Source organism: Dysidea avara, chromosome 8 (assembly GCF_963678975.1).
Source record: "Dysidea avara chromosome 8, odDysAvar1.4, whole genome shotgun sequence".
NCBI classification, from domain to species: domain Eukaryota; kingdom Metazoa; phylum Porifera; class Demospongiae; order Dictyoceratida; family Dysideidae; genus Dysidea; species Dysidea avara.
In genome coordinates, this window is record NC_089279.1 from 14985930 (window position 1) to 15005086 (window position 19157).

At 37.8% G+C, this 19157-nt stretch overlaps 1 protein-coding gene across 1 annotated transcript in view; it reads right to left on the bottom strand.

Annotated features, from left to right (window-relative positions):
- LOC136264789 (putative uncharacterized transmembrane protein DDB_G0290641) overlaps positions 1-19157 on the bottom strand; it is a 79643-nt gene that overhangs the window by 43264 nt on the left and 17222 nt on the right. Inside the window, exons 6-12 of the mRNA XM_066059558.1 lie at positions 15762-15970; positions 15590-15711; positions 13024-13150; positions 7057-7234; positions 1721-2055; positions 1416-1491; positions 1233-1345 (exon numbers count right to left, since the gene is read on the bottom strand). Of these exons, the coding sequence (XP_065915630.1) occupies positions 1233-1345; positions 1416-1491; positions 1721-2055; positions 7057-7234; positions 13024-13150; positions 15590-15711; positions 15762-15970 (1160 nt within the window). The remainder of the gene's footprint in view (positions 1-1232; positions 1346-1415; positions 1492-1720; positions 2056-7056; positions 7235-13023; positions 13151-15589; positions 15712-15761; positions 15971-19157) is intronic.

The window sequence follows — 19157 nt, forward strand, 5'->3', positions numbered from 1 at the left end:
CAGGCATGGTATCACGATAGTTAATAACAAAATATCGCGATATCAGTAGTTTCAAAATATCGCGATATATCGCTAAAACGGTAGTATCGCTCAGCCCTAATGTACAATGCTGTAATGGACCTTGCATTCATCTGATGGAGTCTGTAAGGCTGAATTCACCCAGAAAGCTAGTTTATATTCTCTTATTTTATCATTAAAACATGTTGACTGCATTTACTGTGGTATGGTACGTAGGTTTGCACTGTATTTATTCTATGCCCACACCAAGACATGTTATCTTCAATCTCCACCTTTTCAAACACACTTTCTGTAACAACTTTACATAGGCTGTAGAACCAGGTGTCCTACAGACCTTCAGCACTCGTGCTGTAAAGCCTTAATAAATAAAATAAATTTATTGCGCTGCAATAAATTAATTTTTTTATAAGACAAAACAACATTTACTCTATTAGAGTATTTGAAAGTTCTATTAGGGTATATCGATCTTTTAGCAGTTTTCAACCTACACCCATACATGTGTAACATCAGCAAGATATCATTCTTAGAAGGCTTCACACATCTTTTTAGCTAATTCAGAAAAATTATTCATCTAAATATCCCAGAGTTATGCTTACAAAATGTTTTATTTTTAAAGCATATTAGGTGCAGGCATAGCACACAACCACTGACAGTGGTAATGCATGAATTTCCAAGAATGTGTGGTATCCAAGGAAAAGATTAATTCAGCTTTTGACCAGTGCATAAAGCTAACCAACTAACCCCCAGTACTCATAAAGGCATGCACTCTATTTGTAAGTCACAGACATACAACACACAGGCTACTGTATAATGTAATCACCTAGCTTGCATTCTAGTTGGCTGCCACAGTCGCATTCAGGTTAAGGACAAGGCAGGAGTCTACAACTCTACATACTTATTTTTGTTGTGTAAACCTTTCTCCATTGCATAGAAAAGACAGTAAAAGATTACAGAGGAAAAATTAGATGTGTGTGTAGTGTTAAGTTTTAAAGAGTATAGAATCTTTGAAAGCATGAGGTCTGGGGTAGCAGCGCCAGATATTTTAGCCTTGCTGGTTTATTGCTGCAACAGTAAATGATTTGCATAATAGAAGACTGTACTGGAAAGTACAGGAGGAAAATATTTCTTTGAAGGTAGCCAAAAATGATAATTTAATCACACCAAGGTCACAAAACAGTTGCTACGTATATGACAACTGTAGATGTCTAACTTACAGTTACCACTGGAGGATCTGAGATAAATTTCTTAGATTCATGTACTTTCTTTAAATGCTTAGCCCTGTTGATAATCGGAATAAAAAAGCTGTGAATATCTCTTGGAGTTAGAGCTACAGTAGAAAAGAGAAACATTCGTCATGTCATACTGGGTTGCATATGACAATAGCTGTAATGAATTACCTGCATGAATATTGAGCTTGTAGAAAGTGGGAATTAAACTGCCATTTAGCAAAGCACACAGCAGTTTAGCAGTTGCCTAAATATACATATCAAAAACTGCTAAATACAATTATCTCATTCAACAAAATATTATACATATATGCCACAAACAGAATTCAATTTCCAATAGAATACGCAATTACATATTATCACAGAGTTAATTTTACATTAAGGTTTTATGTAAAATTAACAAAAGATACTGTAGAACAAAGATACACATGCTTTAATATACTGTACAAAATAAACTTATTAACAAATAAATTTACTTCTGCAGATGGAGTATTTATTGCATTTGTGAATAACTCCTTAACAGTTTCTGACTCTTCTACACCAGTGGTGACCAGGAATTGGCTTTTATTGTCAGGAATGGTGTTAATCTTAACTTCAATTAACTCTAAGATGTGTTCAGTCTTCATCAACTGCACAAGATAATTATTAATGGATACATAGTAAGGCACATTGTCAACAGAGTGGTCCAGTTTCAGCAGTGGTAGAATATCATCTTCAGTGATGTGTTTATCAGGAGCATCCAAGTGACCATTTAATTGGTGATCACTGTTTTCAAGCTCCTTTAAAACTTTCTTAAGATGATCATCAAGATCTGTATAAATAAGTAAATACACATAATTATTCACTTTGATGCATGCGTATGCTAAGTACAGCCCCGTGCATTCATGTGAGGCTCAATATAGATTCTTACACTGTAAAAAAATTTGTGGTGAATTTCACTACTGATTTCTACCACAATATTCACTATTTTAAAGAACAACTTTTGCAATGACCCTCACTACTCTTTTGTAGTGATCCTCACTATACATAATAGTGAACATCACTACATGGTAGTGAGGGTCACTACAAAATTATGTAGTAGCGAACGTCACTACACATATTAAGTTCACTACATTTAGTAGTGACCTTCACTAGTTTGTTTTTACTGTGTAGACTAGCTAGCAATATAGGCATGACATAATTAGAAGCAATGCTGAGAGAATTTAGAATTCTATGTATGCATGTAGGCACTTGCCTATAATTGCAAGTCAAGCCACCACTTAGACTGAATACAAAAGGTCAAATTTGTAATCAGTTTTCAGGTATATGTAATCTAAACCAAAACAGCCAAGCTGTAAAAAAGAGTGTGGCCCCCAAAAAGGCCAGGGTGAAAAAAGGCTTTAAAATTCAAGGTGGTGGCCAAGAAATGGCTGTGATGGTAGGTTAATGGCAAAAATTTTAATTACGACAATTCTGGTGAATTTGCGTTGCCTCCTCCACTAGGATTCGGCACCAAATTCCCCTGAATTGTTGTAATTAAAATTTTTGCCATTAACCTACCATCACAGCCATTTCTTGGCCGCCACCTTGGATTTCACATCTTTTTTCACCCTGGCCTTTTTGGGGGCTGGACTCGTTTTTTACAACTTGGCTGTTTTGGTTTAGATATCACTTCTTTTTGTATTGCAAGCCACAAAGCCAGGCCATAAACTGGCTTTGGTGCTTCCTTTTAACTTGTTCTTTTTTCTTTACTGCAGGAATTGTGGAACAAAAGAAGTAATTCTTTGTAAAGCTTTTTGTCTGATTTAATATTTGTATATTTAACACTGAATAAGGTGACTTTTTACATAACTGAACTATAGCTGAAATTCTCATCATGTTTGTAGCTAAACTCTTTTCAGGGTGACTTGTTTCAAGCTGCACTCTCTACATGGTAATTTGTTTCTAGAGCATACTTCTACAGGGTGATTTGTTTATAGCTGGTTTTTTATAAGGTTACTAACTTGTTTCTAGCTGATGTCTCTACAGGATGACTTGTTTCTAGCTGAACTCTCTACAGAGTGATTTGTTTACAGTTGAACTCTCTACAGGGTGATTTGTTTGCAGCTGAAATCTCTACATGATGGATTCTTTGTAGCTGAACCTTCTACAGGGTGATTTCTTCTAGCTGACCTCTCTACAGGGTGACTTGTTTCTAGCCGATCTCTCTACTGGGTGACATGTTTGTTGCCGAACTCTTTACAAGGTGATCCTTCTAGCTGATCTCTCTACAGGATGACTTGTTTCTAGTTGAAATCTGTACAGGGTGATTTGTTCATAGCTGAACTCTGTACAGGGTAATTTGTTTGCAGCTGAACTCTCTACATGGTGGTTTCTTTTCAGCTGAGCTCTCTACAAGGTGACTTTTTCTAGCTAATCTCTCTATAGGGTGATTAGTTTGTAGCTGAACTCTCTACAGAGTGACTTGTTTCTAGTTAATCTCTCTACAGAGTGACCTGTTTCTAGCTAATCTCTTTACAGGGTGATTTGTTTGTAGCTGAACTCTCTACAATTTGATTTCTTTGTAGCTGAGCTGTCTACAAGGTGACTTCATCTAACTTATCTCTCTACAGGGTGAATTGTTCAGAGCTGAACTCTCTACAGGGTGATTTGTTTGCAACTGATCTCTCAACAGGGTGATCTATTTGTAGCTGAACTCTCTATAATCGGATTTGTTTGCAGCTGAACTCTCTACATGGTGGTTTCTTTTTAGCTGAACTCTCTACAAGGTAACTTATACTACCTGATCTCTCTACGGGTGACTTGTTTCCAGCTGATCTGTGATTTGTTTGTAGCTGAACTCTGTACAGGCTGATTTGTTTGCAGCAGAACTCTCTACATGGCGGTTTCTTTGTAGCTGAGCTCTCTACATGGTGACTTCTTCTAGATGATCTCTCTACAGGGTGACTTGTTTCTAGCTGATCTCTCTACAAGGTGATTTGTTTGCAGCTGAACTCTCTACAAATTGATTTGTTTGCAGTTGAACTCTCTACATGGTGGTTTCTTTGTAGCTGAACTCTCTACAAGAAAACTTCTTCTAGCTGATCTCTCTACAGGGTGACTTGTTTGGAGCAGAACTATCTGCAGGGTGATTTGTTCGTAGCTGAACTCTCAACTATCTGCAGGGTGATTTGTTCGTAGCTGAACTCTCTACAGGGTGATTTGCTTACAGCTGAACTCTCTACATGATAGTTTTTTGTAGCTGAACTCTCTACAAGATAACTTCTTCTAGCTGATCTCTCTACAGGGTGAATTGTTTGTAGCCGAACGCTCTACACAGTGATCTGTTCGTAGATAAACTCTCTACAAGGTGATCTTTCTAGCTGAACTCTCTACAGGGTGATCTGTTCGTAGCTGAATTTCCTACAGGGTAATTTGTTTGCAGCTGAACTATCTACATGATGGTTTCTTTGTAACTGAACTCTCTACATGTAGGTAATTTCTTCTAGCTGATCTCTCTACAGGGTGACTTGTTTCTAGCTGATTTCTGGATGACTTGTTTCTAGCTGAACTCTCTATAGGGTTATCTGTTTGTAACTGAACTCTCTACAGGGTGATTTGTTTGTAGCTGAACTCTCTACAATATGATTTGTCTCTAGCTGATCTCTCTATAGGGTAACTTGTTTGTAGCTGAATTCTCTACAGGATGGTTTCTTTGTAGCTGATCTCTCTACAGGGTGACTTGTTTCTAGCTGATCTGTCTACAGGGTGACTTGTTTCTAGCAACTCTCTACAGGTGATTTGTTTGCAGCAAAACTCTCTACATGGTGGTTTTTTTCGTAGCTGAACTCTCTACAGAGTGAATTACTTGTAGCTGAACATTGTATAAAGTAACTTGTTTGTAGCTGATCTCAATAGGTTAGCTAACTTGTGTATACAGATGAACTCTCTACTGGGTAGTTTCTTTGTAGCTGAACTCTCTACTCATTGACTTGTTCGTAGCTGAATTCTCTACAGAGTGACTTGTCGTAGCCCTACAAAATAACTTGCAGTGTACATAATTTTACAATGGAGTAAATTAAAAACGTATAGCTGAATGCTCTATTAGGGTGACTGTTCTATTAGAGCATCTCGATCTCGCATTTGCTACATGTAGTTGGCTTTTGAATCATAACTCAGTGGTTTCTACTCCAATTCTTCTGTACTACTGCAAGGACTTTCTACGATAATTATTCCAGCTGCACACCGATTTATAGCTCATTGCTCTAAGCGGTTTGCCTGGTAGGCATGAAAACTAATAGTTTTGTATTCATAAAAATCGATTGCATAATTGTGACACAGGTTGGGTTTCGTGTCATATCTCGATGGTCTTTAGCTCGATTCTTTTCAAACCACAAAAAGGCACTCCTACGTTAGTTACTCCATCTACATAGCAATTTGCAGCTCATTCCTTCAATTGGTTTACCCTGTGGGTGTCAGTGGCGGATCCAGGATGGGGCATTTGGGGCAAATGCCCCCCCCCCCCCTTCAAGAAATTGCATACAAGATCGAGATACTCTAATAGAGCAGTCAATTACTCTAATAAAGCAGTCACAATGTTCATGAGGCAGTGTAGATTACCTATGAAGCTATAAATAGGATTTTATTTTACATAACAGACGTGATATAGTTGGTAAGGATAACTAGCTATTATCGTCGAGACCTTTTTTTTTTTTTTTTTTTTTTGGTCTTCAACTGGTTTTCAGTAAGTTTTTTTTGGTCTTCAACTGTTTTTCAGAAAGGTGCCCCCCCTCTTTCCAAACTCTGGATCCGCCCCTGGGTGTGACAGACCTTCGACCTTATTTTAAGTGAATAATCGGTCATAACTCCGTGAATGTTCATTGGATTTCTACCAAACTTGGTACTGAGATGCACCTTCATCATTCCTTTAAGTGCTCCAAATTTCAGCCCGATTGGAGCATGCATTTGTGTTTTATTACGGATTTTGCAAAGTGTGCGAAAAGTAGAAGAAAAAAATGAAGAAAAAAAAACCTAACTTTGGCTGCTCGTATCTTGGAAATGGCGGGAGCGATTTTCTTCAAATTTGGAATGTAGACTCCCCTACCTAGCCAGCAATTCTGTAGCAATTTGGCTTCAATCGGATAAGAGATCACAGAGCCACAAAGGTGTGCAAAATGCGTTTTCTTTCTTCCTGTTAATATACTCACGGTGTGGCCGCCGGCTTCTTGGGTCGCACGACACACTACCGTGTGTCTTGATATTAGGCTCTATTTAGGCTTTTTTGGGTGGGTAATAAATCTCATATTCTCCACTCCTTCAGGAATAAGCTCAAAATCTAATGATCTTCCTAACATGCAGTGATGTAATGGGGTGCTAAATTGTATCACACGAGAATGCATAGTTGCAATAGCATTTGTATTTACTACAAACAATCCAGCCACTTTTACTGATGCTACAGCATACACAGCCATGGAAGTGGTGGGTAAATGTAAAATAGAGTTTTAAGCAGTTATATGGGCACAATGTGGAGTCCATGAAATTTATAAACCCTCAGGCCCTTAGTAGTGCCCTTGCTTCACTTATGTGCTACAGGCTTGGGCTTGTGGGCTTATAAATTCCGTAGACTTTACATTGCGCCCGTATAACTATTATTTACACCATGGGATTAATACTTTATTTGATGCACTGTATATGCATGAGTAGCAGGCCCGAAGGCAAGTAGGACCTTGGAACCTACCACAACAACCACCATACAAAGGTATAATTACTAAATATAAAAAAGAACATTATATTATGTGTTAATTTGTTATAAACACATATAACTATCAGAGTACAGTAGTTTAAAAGCTCATACCTAATGATTTGTGATATAACAGATCTATGATCCGTCTTTTCACCACCTGCCATTCATTGATCAAAGCATGATTCCACAATTTTGAAAGCATGTTAATTAATGCAGTCTTCCCCACACCAGTTTCTCCCTCAATGATCACTGGTATACCACACTGACGACGCTCATGAATATTCAACATCTGTATGTATAGAATTAAGATAAAATTACCAGTTACACTTCACCTCAAAAGCACACATCTTCTAACTTTAAAATATGTAATGTTAAGACAAGAAGTTTTCCACTGAGGCAACCACATTTATATTGAGCTGAATCTTATGAATTGACATTCATTTACACAAGCTTTTAAATTTGTAGTACTGCTTGACCCATCAAAATTCCCTCAAAATCTTTTAATTCAAATGTCTGACACTTTTATTTAAGACCAATCAAAATTTTCTTCACCCTATATATAGTAAGCCATAAAATGCATAGTCTGGTATTGTCCTTCCCCAAAAATGTAATAAAGCAAAACTGTACATGTCTGCTCTTCACGCTTTTACTGTCATTAATTATCTAGTTGGCTGAAATGTTATTAACCATGAGAAAAAACATACCGTTTTAGCTGTTTTCTCAGGAATCAGCTCAGCATGAACAGCCATCAATAATGGGTAGTTCGAAAAATATGACAAAGGGCACGTGGTGGCCAAGAAATGGCTGCAGTAATATTGTTAATGTCCATGTCAAATATTACAACATTACTGTTGTACTGTTCAGTACTAGTATATTAAAATTATTAATGAAGTAGGGATCCAAGCAATAAAAAGTAGTGAAACACGAGATGAATGATGGTACTACAGCATAGCTCGGTGGGAAAATTCCCACATTGGCATATTATACCAATCATTTTGTTCAATGCCAAAGTAGGGATTTCCCACAGAGTTATGCTGTAATATCTCTTGTTTCACTACCTTTTATCACTTGGATCTTAACTTCATTTTTAAATTAATAAGTTTTAATAGTTTTAATAGTTTTTTGTTATAGCATACGGCTATACGGATGTGACTGTCTATTAGTTAGTGCTGCAAGAGTCAGCCTTTTCCCTACCAGGAGTGTGCCACTGTTTCATATTTTTGTTGTGCTAGCATTATGAATAGAGCAAGGCCAGTAATAACAGGGTGTGTAATCATGATAGACTGTTAAGTATTGTAGTGTCAGTGCTCAATCATTATTAATCAACCAAGATTGCATTAATTAATTAATAGGAGTGGCACATTGAAGTTACAAGTATCCACTGAGCGTAAACACTTAAATAAGTTTGTGGCATCTAAATATGCTGCTCAAGGAGGGTGTTTATAAGGAAAATTAATGCATTGATGTGGATTCACTGCAACAGGAAGATGATCAACCTACTACTGTACTGTTTGATAAATTTCTCCCCTAAAATGAATGGTGCCTGCCAAAATGCTGCCATTAAAAACCATGCATCATAGAAATATCATGTGTGACCAAAAGCAATCTTACAGAATAGTCTTAGTGTATACTTCAACATTAAAACAATAAATCCAGAAAAGGCTGAATGTTGAATTTTAAAATCTAATTTTTGGTCCCACACCTACATGCCTACTTGCCTGACCAGTTGGAAAGTTAGAGGTCGTCAAACAAAGTAGTGCACGGCCATCATCTCATGCCACAATAATAAGTTTAAGTTCACATGTGATGTGTGCCTTTTGGTTCCAACAAGTGTCTGCTTTCTGCACATTGTCTTTATTTTATATGGTCATCTTCTTCTTCATGCAAGGAAACTACTACAAGAAGGCATTGATTTTCTATAGCAACACTTACAATAGAGGAATGTATTTAGACACCATAATTCTATTTGAACCACTTAAGCTAGTGTAAGGGGTATAGATACCTGGAGTTGTACTAATAAAGTGAAAGCCCAATCACACCAATTAACAATAACAAAACATTCTGTTGTAGAAACGATTGTTCTATTAGAGTATTTTGTCTAACGTGTGGCTACCCAACCAACTACGTATGCAATAAACCTGTTACAGAGTGTTCAGCTGGGAATTTCTGGTACAGTATACTACACATGTGACAGATTTTACAAAACTGTTCCAAATCGCACATCAGGCAAAATCAAACCAATACCACCAGTGGATAGCTACACTATTGCACTAGTAGTTTTGACACTCAGTACCACTCAAACTACTCGAGGCTGGTTTCAACAGACATCTCTTCTGGAGTGTGTGTAGAACTCGAATGGTGGTTTTAGGCCTTGTGAAGGACCTGGCTTGGCAAGAATCAGTGGTTTACTGGTGGACAGCCTGACAATGTTGGCCAGATGTTTTTTTTTCTGTGGATTCTGCTACATATCAACCACTAAGGAGCCAGCACAGCTGTGTAGTCTCGCCTCTGGACTCCAATCGTGGTCTGCCTCCATTTGAGGTCTAACCCTTACCCACCCCACCACCCCTTTGTGAGCACTTGTGATACTACTTCACTCACCCAACAGCTCAGATTTTCTATCTTATTTGGCGGAAAACTCTACAAGCAGTTACAAGTACTGGAAGTGGTCTGAAAGGTAACAGATTGATGCATCTTTAGTGTAAATTTCATATGTGTGCTTGCTATCCTTGGAGAGTTATGCTGGCTTGAATTCTTTAAAACCGTTTATCTCAAAATTTCTAATGTGTGATTTGGATCATTTTTCCAAAATCCAGTCACATATCATAATATATTAGTCAACTATGAGATAGAGCGCACATGATCTACTAAGCACAATGTGAGCTTGTAAGATGGTATTTTCTCTTTCTTCAGGTTTGTGTTTACACCCTTGTCGAGAGTGTGGTCATACCATTGGGCATTCGTTCAATACATTCAGTTATTCTATCATTTGAAAATGCGCTACCAGATTTCTGTTTAAAGCAGTTGAATAGAAAAAGTGGGCCTAATGGTTTAAAGATCTTCTGCAATTAATAGATGAACGTGACAAAGGTATTACAGTGAAGTTATTTCTTTTTGAAAATTCTGTGGCTATATAAAGTGCATGCTACACAGTATGACACATATGTATGTGACAAAATGACATAAGCCTAGTATTAAGCATTAATTACAGTGGGTAAAATACTTACAGATAAATGGCTGGAAAATATAGGGACTTCTGTAGTATCAAACAGTACTGTTTAAGTAGGGATCAGGCCAAAAATTTTGCATGCTGCTCAAAATTCTGCCTTTGAAAAACACTCTAGAAACATCTTATGTGACAAAAATCACCTTTACGGAATAGTACTAGTTCATATGATATATAATACAGCATAAAATATAACAAAACACTAACAGGTTGCCAGATAAAGAATTTTTTTAAATCGTCAAAACTCAAATTTTAAACTCACTGCCTGACTGTGTAACACTCGTATAACTATATAGATACTGATTGCTATAATTGTAATTGCACATATGGTTGTAATATACGCATGCGCATTGTTGTACACGTTTCCTTGTGGTTAATATCAAAGTTGCTGTGTCGCTGTGCTCGTGTAATACACCATATTACATTGGTGTCAGAAGTGGGATCCAACTAATTCTATTTTGTGAAGACAAGAGATTAAGCTGTGGTACCGTGGTGATTTCTTTAACGGTACCAGAACAGGCTAGTCCAATCGTTAATTAGAATTGTTGTTCGATACCTTGTAGATCTCCTTACACCGCTGTACTACAATGGCACAGAACTTGGATTTGCCGCTACCAGAGATAACTGCTAATGATTTCCAGCGCTCCTGGACTAGATTTGAATTAGTCGAAAGCACCAAAGAGTGGGATGAAGCTAAGCAGAAGCTAATACTACCGACCTTTCTCCGCGGTAAGCTAGTTGGTGTTTATGTACAATTGAACGAAACTGCTTGTGCAAATTTGGGCAATGTCAAGAAGGCGTTGATGGAGGGTGTGGGAATCGCTCGCGATCCGTTAACCGCAGGGCAGGCATTTATGAGTCGACATCAGTCTGCTGGTGAAGCAGTCAGGGATAACACGGCTGACATCAAGAAGCTATTCAAGGAGGCCTACCCGGAGGAAGCACAAGAATTGCCCATCCTCTTGCAAAGATTTTTAACTGGTCTTGCTCCGCCCATATGCCGCCAGCTTTTACTGAGAGGTACCCCAACTACATTAGAGCAAGCTATCATTGATGCCACTAGCGTTGAATATGCCTTAAAGTTTGAGCCAGTGTCTGAGGAGCGCAGTGAGGTCAACATTGTCCATAAGCCGCGCCCCCTACCAGACAATAATGACTCACAAAAGCTTCACACTCTGGTGGAATCTATGACAAAAAAGATGGCAGAACTTGAGGCCAAGCTGGATTCAGCCACCAAGAACCAGCTGAAGCAGCGATACTCAGGAAGGCAGCGGCGGCCACCAAACACTGACAACCCCAGAACTTGTTGGCTATGTGGAGAACCAGGACACGTGCGACGCTACAGTCCTTTAAACGGGAACAGGCCAGTCCGATCGATGGGCGGCTGGCCAAGACCATAAGTGATCCCCATCGACCTCAACACACCTTTTTCATGCTACCTAGTATCTATATAGTTATAGGAGTGTTACAACTGCCTGATCACAGTTGCAAGATTAGAGGCTAAACGAAGCAGCAAATGGTCACCATTTTACGCCACAATAGTAAACTCACCAGTGGGATGAGTTCTGAGGAGTGTAGACCCTTTGCACCTTGTCTTTTCTTTTATCTTCAATCAGGCTGCTTGTCTTCTTCTTCATCCAATGAAACCATATCAAGGTGATAATTTTCTGTATCAACACTTTCTTTCAGTAGTACACAGTGGAACCTCCCTTATCCCAACCTCTATTATCTGGGCACCTCCATTGTCTGGACAGCCCAAATTGGTCATGTGGCTTGTAGTTTATTGACCATAATGAAGTGTGGTTTAGATGAAAGCACAAGGAGGGAGCCTAAAGGTTGCTGTTTACCTGTTTGGTGGCTTATTATTCTACTAATAATAATTACCAGTTGGTTGCTAGGTGATAATGCATTTTTATAGCCCAGGGGGTGACCATGAATGCTCTGTAGTGATTTCCCCTCTGCTCACTAAACTGCATAGCACTAACTGATAGCAATAACAGCAATACTTGTTATTAAATTATTCACTTTAGCATAATAACATGTTATTCTTAGTTACAGACATTTCTGAGATATGGAAAGTAGTATGTACCAGACCGCCTGGATAAGAGAGGTTCCACTGTATTTAGATGCCACAGGATTATTTCAGAGCTGGATTCTTAAAGTGCCTCAGTCCTGGTGCTACTACAAGAGGCACATTAGCTAGATGTCTGCAACTTTGCTAATGGGATATGCACCTGCAAAAGAGTGAGTGTCACCAGACTAATGTGTGATATGTTTGCGACTACACCCATCTAGGTTGACTAATCACGATACAGTACGGAGACCACACCCATTCACAATCTAGCTATTTGCTAAACAGAGAACAAGACCTTATTGGTGTAGCTTGCTGTACACCCCTTGTCTGACTTGAGATACTCTAATATAACAGTCACTCTAATACAGCAGTCATGCATTTATGATATTCTAATAGAATAGTCTATCTCTGAGCGGCAACAAAAACTAAACAAACTAGTATTAAAAAAGTCGGTTTAAAAAATCAAGTAGAGATCTATGCAATAAAAGTAACAAAACAAGAGATGAATGATGGTATTACAGCATAACCTGGTGGGAAAGTCCCTACTTTGGCACTGAATTAAATAATTGTTACAGCTAATGTGCCAAAGTAGGGACTTTCCCACTGAGCTATGCTGTAATACCATCATTCATTTCTTGTTTCGTTACTTTTTAAAAATACTGATTGAAGCTCTACCAAAACCATACTCTACATGTGACAAACTCTGCAGCATAAAAAGCATGCTTAAACTCAATTGAGGATTGTCTACATATACCCCCCCCCCCCCCCCCGTACATACCTTTACTGTATAATCTAATGTAAGCACATAATGTGATTTATCAATATCTTCTAGCTTTTCATCTTTCAATTCAACACCAAGAGCACGTGAAAGATAAAAATCCAACTTCTTTCTATCCAAAAGTTCTCTGACAAAATGAAAACATCAAGTAATCATGTACACATGCAACATACGTAATACATGTACAATCTGAGGCAGTGCTCATTAAAGTGACCATCATGTGCAGTCCATGTTAAATGTTAAAACAGTTTGTGTTCAACTAGACATTAGCAACTGCAAAGTATGAATGGTAGATATGTAGATATTATACATGTGACTCTCCTTGCTAGCACATTGCAGACTCACTAATAATTGACATACATTGACCTTATGTCTTATGAAGATGCAACTTGTTAACCACAAATAATTGAAGTATCGTATTTGCCATATATTGCCTGTGCATGCACAGCATGAAGGTATTTTAGTAAACAAAGATAATCACAAAGTTAAGTAAAGATGAAACAAATAAACAAATGTACATAACCAACACATCTTTATTCTATAAACACAAGGCTCTTCATTAGACAGGAAAAACACTATGGTATAGGTATCACTGATTTAAGCTTTACCATCTGTGTATACAATTATTTTGTAGTATGCACTATTACACATTCAGTGCCAGAAATAACAGTCGGTGATCGGCCATTTTCAAAGCAAAATCACGTTTTGACCGACTATTTGGATGCTTGTTCGGTCAAATTTCCAACAAGCAGCAAGACACAGTTGGTAAAAGCTCACACAATCAAAAATCAATCAAGCTATAACAGATGTTACTGGGGGATGTCACATCAAAGTTTATACCACACCTCACAGCTGTTCAATGTCCCAGCAATGATTCGACTTATAGGATGTTACCAAGTGATCACAGACGACAGGAGATTTGTTCTAATATTTTGGTGCACACATTGGTGGATTTAAACTTAAGTTGCTTTATGAAGACTTCAGAAGAGTGGAAGCATTTTAGACTATCTAAATTTCAGGATATTCAAGTCTACTGAGCAAATGGATTTATAGCGACTTGTGTCTAGTTTTTGGCAGGATCCAGTTGAGTCAGATTGGCCGGGAGTAATGCACTCTTGGTGTTACTGACATGGATATACTTAACGATTCATCTTGAAGTAAAACAGTGGAACTTATGTAGCAATTAATCTTGAAGTAAAACAGCAGAAACTAGCAATATCACATAATAACTCATGGCCAAGGGTAAGCTGGCTTGACATGGATAACTTAAAGGATGGTAGCGGTTGTTGCTGTAGCCGAATGATTGTTATGTGGCAGTTAATGTGTTTAATATATGTACTGGAGCATGTTTCTTAGATGAGGTGTGGCTATTGATTTATTAATTTAATTTTAAAGCTGTGGCATTTAACCTGGTAAATATTCATAGCTCACGTACTTTATCTTAGCCATCATGCTGTAAGGTAGTTAGTCATACACATTAGAATAGTTAGTTCATGTACACATTTTTGATTAACAAAATTTAATAGGAGTCCAGAGATGAATCCAGGAGCTGGAAAGGGGAGGGGAACAATTAAACAGGGTGGTTGGGGAGAGCAGATTCTCTTGTTGCTGTATTTTTTTAAGCAGCAATGATCACTCCTTAGTAGGTTGATTTATGACCTTTACAGATGGTTGTGAAGTCTTTAAAAGCTGGATATGAAAGTCTTAAACACCAGTAACACGATAATTATTTTAGAGGCACTTAGTACATACGAAGGTGCATGTTGGGTGAGTTTGACAGCTATTTTAGCTTTGATTTTAGGTGAGTTTGCAATGAATAGAGGTAACAACTATGCAGTTAACAGAATTGATTTTGATCTGACAAGGTGTCTAGTATGACGGCTCTTCCACAGGGAGGGGTGAGGGAGACTTTCCCCAAATGCCCCATCCTGGATCCGCCATTGGAGTCCATATGAAAATGGGCTCCTAAAATGTATGTGGTGGAGTCAGAAGTATTTCAAGGTGTTCAGTGATTTGTGAAGGATTGCTCATGGTGTCCAATAGTGAATATCCTGTGATCCTGTCCTCTGAAGCACATCAGCTACATATCACTTTCTTTTCCCAGGAGACAAGATGGCCAATCAAATCTGGAAACGGCCTACCAAATTTAATCTTGCTAGGACATTTCACCAGTCAATGATGAATTCTTACTTCTGGTAATGCACATTATGTTTCATAAGAACAAGTAATTGTTAAAGCAAGATAACTTTTCACAGCAAGAGCAGTCCTGTGTATTAATGTTTCACGTATATGTCAATGTTTGCACATGTGCTACAGTATTTCTAACTGGTGCCTAATACAAATACACAAATATGACAGCCACTGTTTGTTATTATAGTTCATGATAATTTTGGACCAGACATTTAAGAATGAATTTAGCCTGGGCACGTATTTCTCAGGTTTGTACAAGGCACAGGGTGACAATGATTGATATTGGGAAAATTTGAATCAAGAGTTTCCTCACCACTTTTAAATGTTGCCAGAGTCTCTATATCATTTCAAATATTCAACATTTCATCAAGCATACCTTACGCTAGGAATTTCAATTCCTAAAGCTTTAAACTTCTTAATTTGATTCTTATCAAGATCTTCTGGCCTTAATGTAATTAGCTGAATAGTTCCTAATCCTTGATCAGTTGCATATATTAACTATGAACACAAAAGAATTCACACAGTATAATGATACTTTTAAAAGGTACCTGTTGATGTGCTTGTGGTGCCCAATTTTGCTGTACATGAATTTTGCAAAATTCAGAAACTTCTTGCAACATTGTTTCCAATAGTACTTCACCAAGTTTTGAAGTATTTGTGTAATATGCTCCTTTCAGGTTAACAAGCATATTATCCTTGACCATTTGCTGGAGCTCACTACTACTGACAAGTTTTTGATTAAATAGTGTACCACATCCTATTTGGCATACAATACAACACATTTTAAATATAATTATAACACAAAATTTAAGAGCAACAGAATTATTGTAACATCCCAAAAAGTTAACCAAAACAACTATAAAGAAAAATTTACAAGCTACATACATCAGAACACATGATAGTGTGTTGTGCGGCCAAGTACAGCTAGTGCAGACGTGTGACAGACAAGTGTGTATTTTACAGGAGCAAAGAAAATGCTGTTTCCACACATTCGTAGCTCAATAGTGCCTGAATGGAAATTGACTAGTTTTACTGTGGAAACTCCCCCAGGGTAGGGTACATCCTAATCCAAATTTGAGTTGAATCCACCCACCCATCACTGAGCTTCAAAGTTGGTCTTATTTTCATTGTAGTTTTCTTCTTAATCTTCTTACGCAAATTTTATTTTTGTACAATTTAGAAAAAGTTTAATAACTTGTGCATGCTTTAGTCGACTAACTTTAAATTTGGATGGCAGTACGAAAATAATTCAGCACATTTATAGCCCAATTTTCATACAGATAGAACTAAGAATAATGGAATTACATGTGATTTTAAAGATTTTAAAAGTGCTTTGTTGTCACACCTAGAGGGTAATCCGCTTGACGGAATAACTTGAAAATTGGTCTGTAGATAAAGTTACTATTGTAGTGTAAACCATTTGTGTTTAAAAGTATTAAGAGTATTAGCTTAGGAGATATAAAACAAAACCAAACATGTTAAAAAACCGCAATCGAGATACTCTAATAGAAGAGTCACTTACTGAAAAGTAAAAAAACATGTGCAAAAACACCAGAAAAAATTTGCAATTAATGCTGACCACTTGACTATAACCTTTAACATGTACCTTTGCTTCTTGGATGCTGCAGTAGCTCTTTGCCTTCCACAAACTGGTGTTAGTGATGGTGGTTTGGTAAGTGTACCAGGTCCTGGCTGTCACTTTGGGTTAAAATTATCTAGTCTGAATTTGAGGTCAAATGTCTACAAGGCCCTTATTTTTTTCAAGATAAACAGGTACTTAGGCAAGTAAGGGATTTGGTGCGCAGAGGTGTTCTACGCTCCAAATTCCTTCCTTTAGGCCAAATGTTGGGTGTCTGAAAGGGTGACAACCATCCAAACTGAGACCCAGCACTATCACTTTTCCTCTATCAGGAATGGAGATGCTGCAAATGCAGCTAGAGCCCTTTCCATGCTCTGCTTCAAAGCAGCAAGGCCAACATTGTCACAAATGTGACTGCATGCTGGTATGCCCTCGAACATGCATGAAACTGACCCTTGCTCATGAAGAGCAATGTGCCAACACTCCAGCTTGAGAGGCAGCACTTGTTTGTGTAAACATCATGTTGGAGCTCAAGGATAAGGAGCTGAAAATGTGAGCAGCATTTCAACACTCTTATTTGAAAGGCAACACTCAATAGAAATGTTACACCTCTCACAATGAGAAGCTGACATTGGCCCACGAAAGAGCTGCATGTCAACACTCCCATTAGAGGAGCTGACATTGGCCCGTGTAAGAGCTGCATGTCAGTACTCCTATTTGATGAGCAACAATGGAACTTGCAGTGAGCTCAAAAATGTACACTAATAGTATCAGCAGCATGTAAAACAGCAGTATATGCACAAATAATGTAACAGCAGTGAGTATAAGTTATGTATATATCAGTGGCAGCAGTATGTAAGCAATGTTGTAATGGCAAATGAGCATTACATACATAATGTAACCAGGCAACACATAGCAAGTAGTGCTGAAACGAATAGCAATTTTTACTATTCGAATAGTTGCTAGCAAAACGACCAAATATTTGATTATTCTTTAAGCTTATACTTCTATTAAATAAGCACTGAAACCTTTTGTTAGGAAGCAAGGTAAAAAGCCTCATAGCTATTTCTATCTTTTCTAAAATAGAATTTATACGGCATAGATACTGTACATCGCTACATTCACAATCTTAAGTTTCAAGGCTGGCTTTTCCATCTGAATACAGCGTACAAAGTGTTATTAACAATTATTCGAATAGTGTGTTAACGAATAGTGTCATGCCGACCGAATGGTCAAATAACCGAATAATCGTTTCAGCACTAATAGCAAGCAAGTAATATATGTTTATATAGATAAGCAATATGCATGTACGTAACAACAGCAAGTAAGCCATGTACATATAGGGAGATATACATAAATATAACACAGCAAGTAAGTATACATGGCATAAATGTAACAAAAGCAAGTATGCAATATGTGTATTACTAAATGTATAATAGCAAGGAAGCAATATATAGAGGACTTGCAGGTGTGAAGCAACGGTTGCTAGGTGGACATGTTTCGGGACAACTTTGTATGGCGCATCTTGGGTCAGAATGAAGGTAACGAGATTTATTTACTAAGTGCTGGATATAGTGGCACTGGGAAGTGGGGCTGGCTTTGAAAGAAAGGATCTTATCATTGGCTTTGTGAAATAGGTGGCTAATTAAATTTCGATACATTACTCACCAATTCTAACTTCTTCGCCTTTTTTAACAAGCTGGGAGGTATTTACAACACAATTCAACACTGATTCACTTAATTACAGTCTGTATCAAATCCTGAGAAAGCGCTTTTCAGCCACCACACTGTCCTGAAACATGGCCGACAGCTATAGCTGCTTAGCAATTATGATGATTTACGTCAGCTGCAAGTCCTCTATTGTAACAATGGACAGTAAGTAAAAATGCATAAATGCAACAAGTAAGTAAGTAAGAGGTAAGCAGTGGCAGATACAGGGGGTTGCAATAGTTTTTTTGGTCTTCGACTTACAGCTAGGTTGAAGTTAAGTGGAATCTGAAACCCCTCTGAAAATTTCTAGATCTGCCACTGGTAAGCAGCAATTGGTAAGCAGTATACATAATGTAATATCACAGCAAGCTGGCAATGTAAGTTAATGTAACAACAGCACTTAAGCTATATATGCAAATATATACAAGTAAGACAACAGCAAGTAAGCAGTGTATGTAAACATAATGGCACCATAATACATAAATTCATCAACATCATGTAGCCATACACATGGACTGTAGCAGGCTAGTATTAAATACTTATAACGCATGATGTAAAAGGAGCATACTTTTACTACAATAAATGAACACACTTTCCTAAGTAATTCCGCTGCAATCAAATGCCTGATGCTGCTATCGTGTCCAACATTAACTTA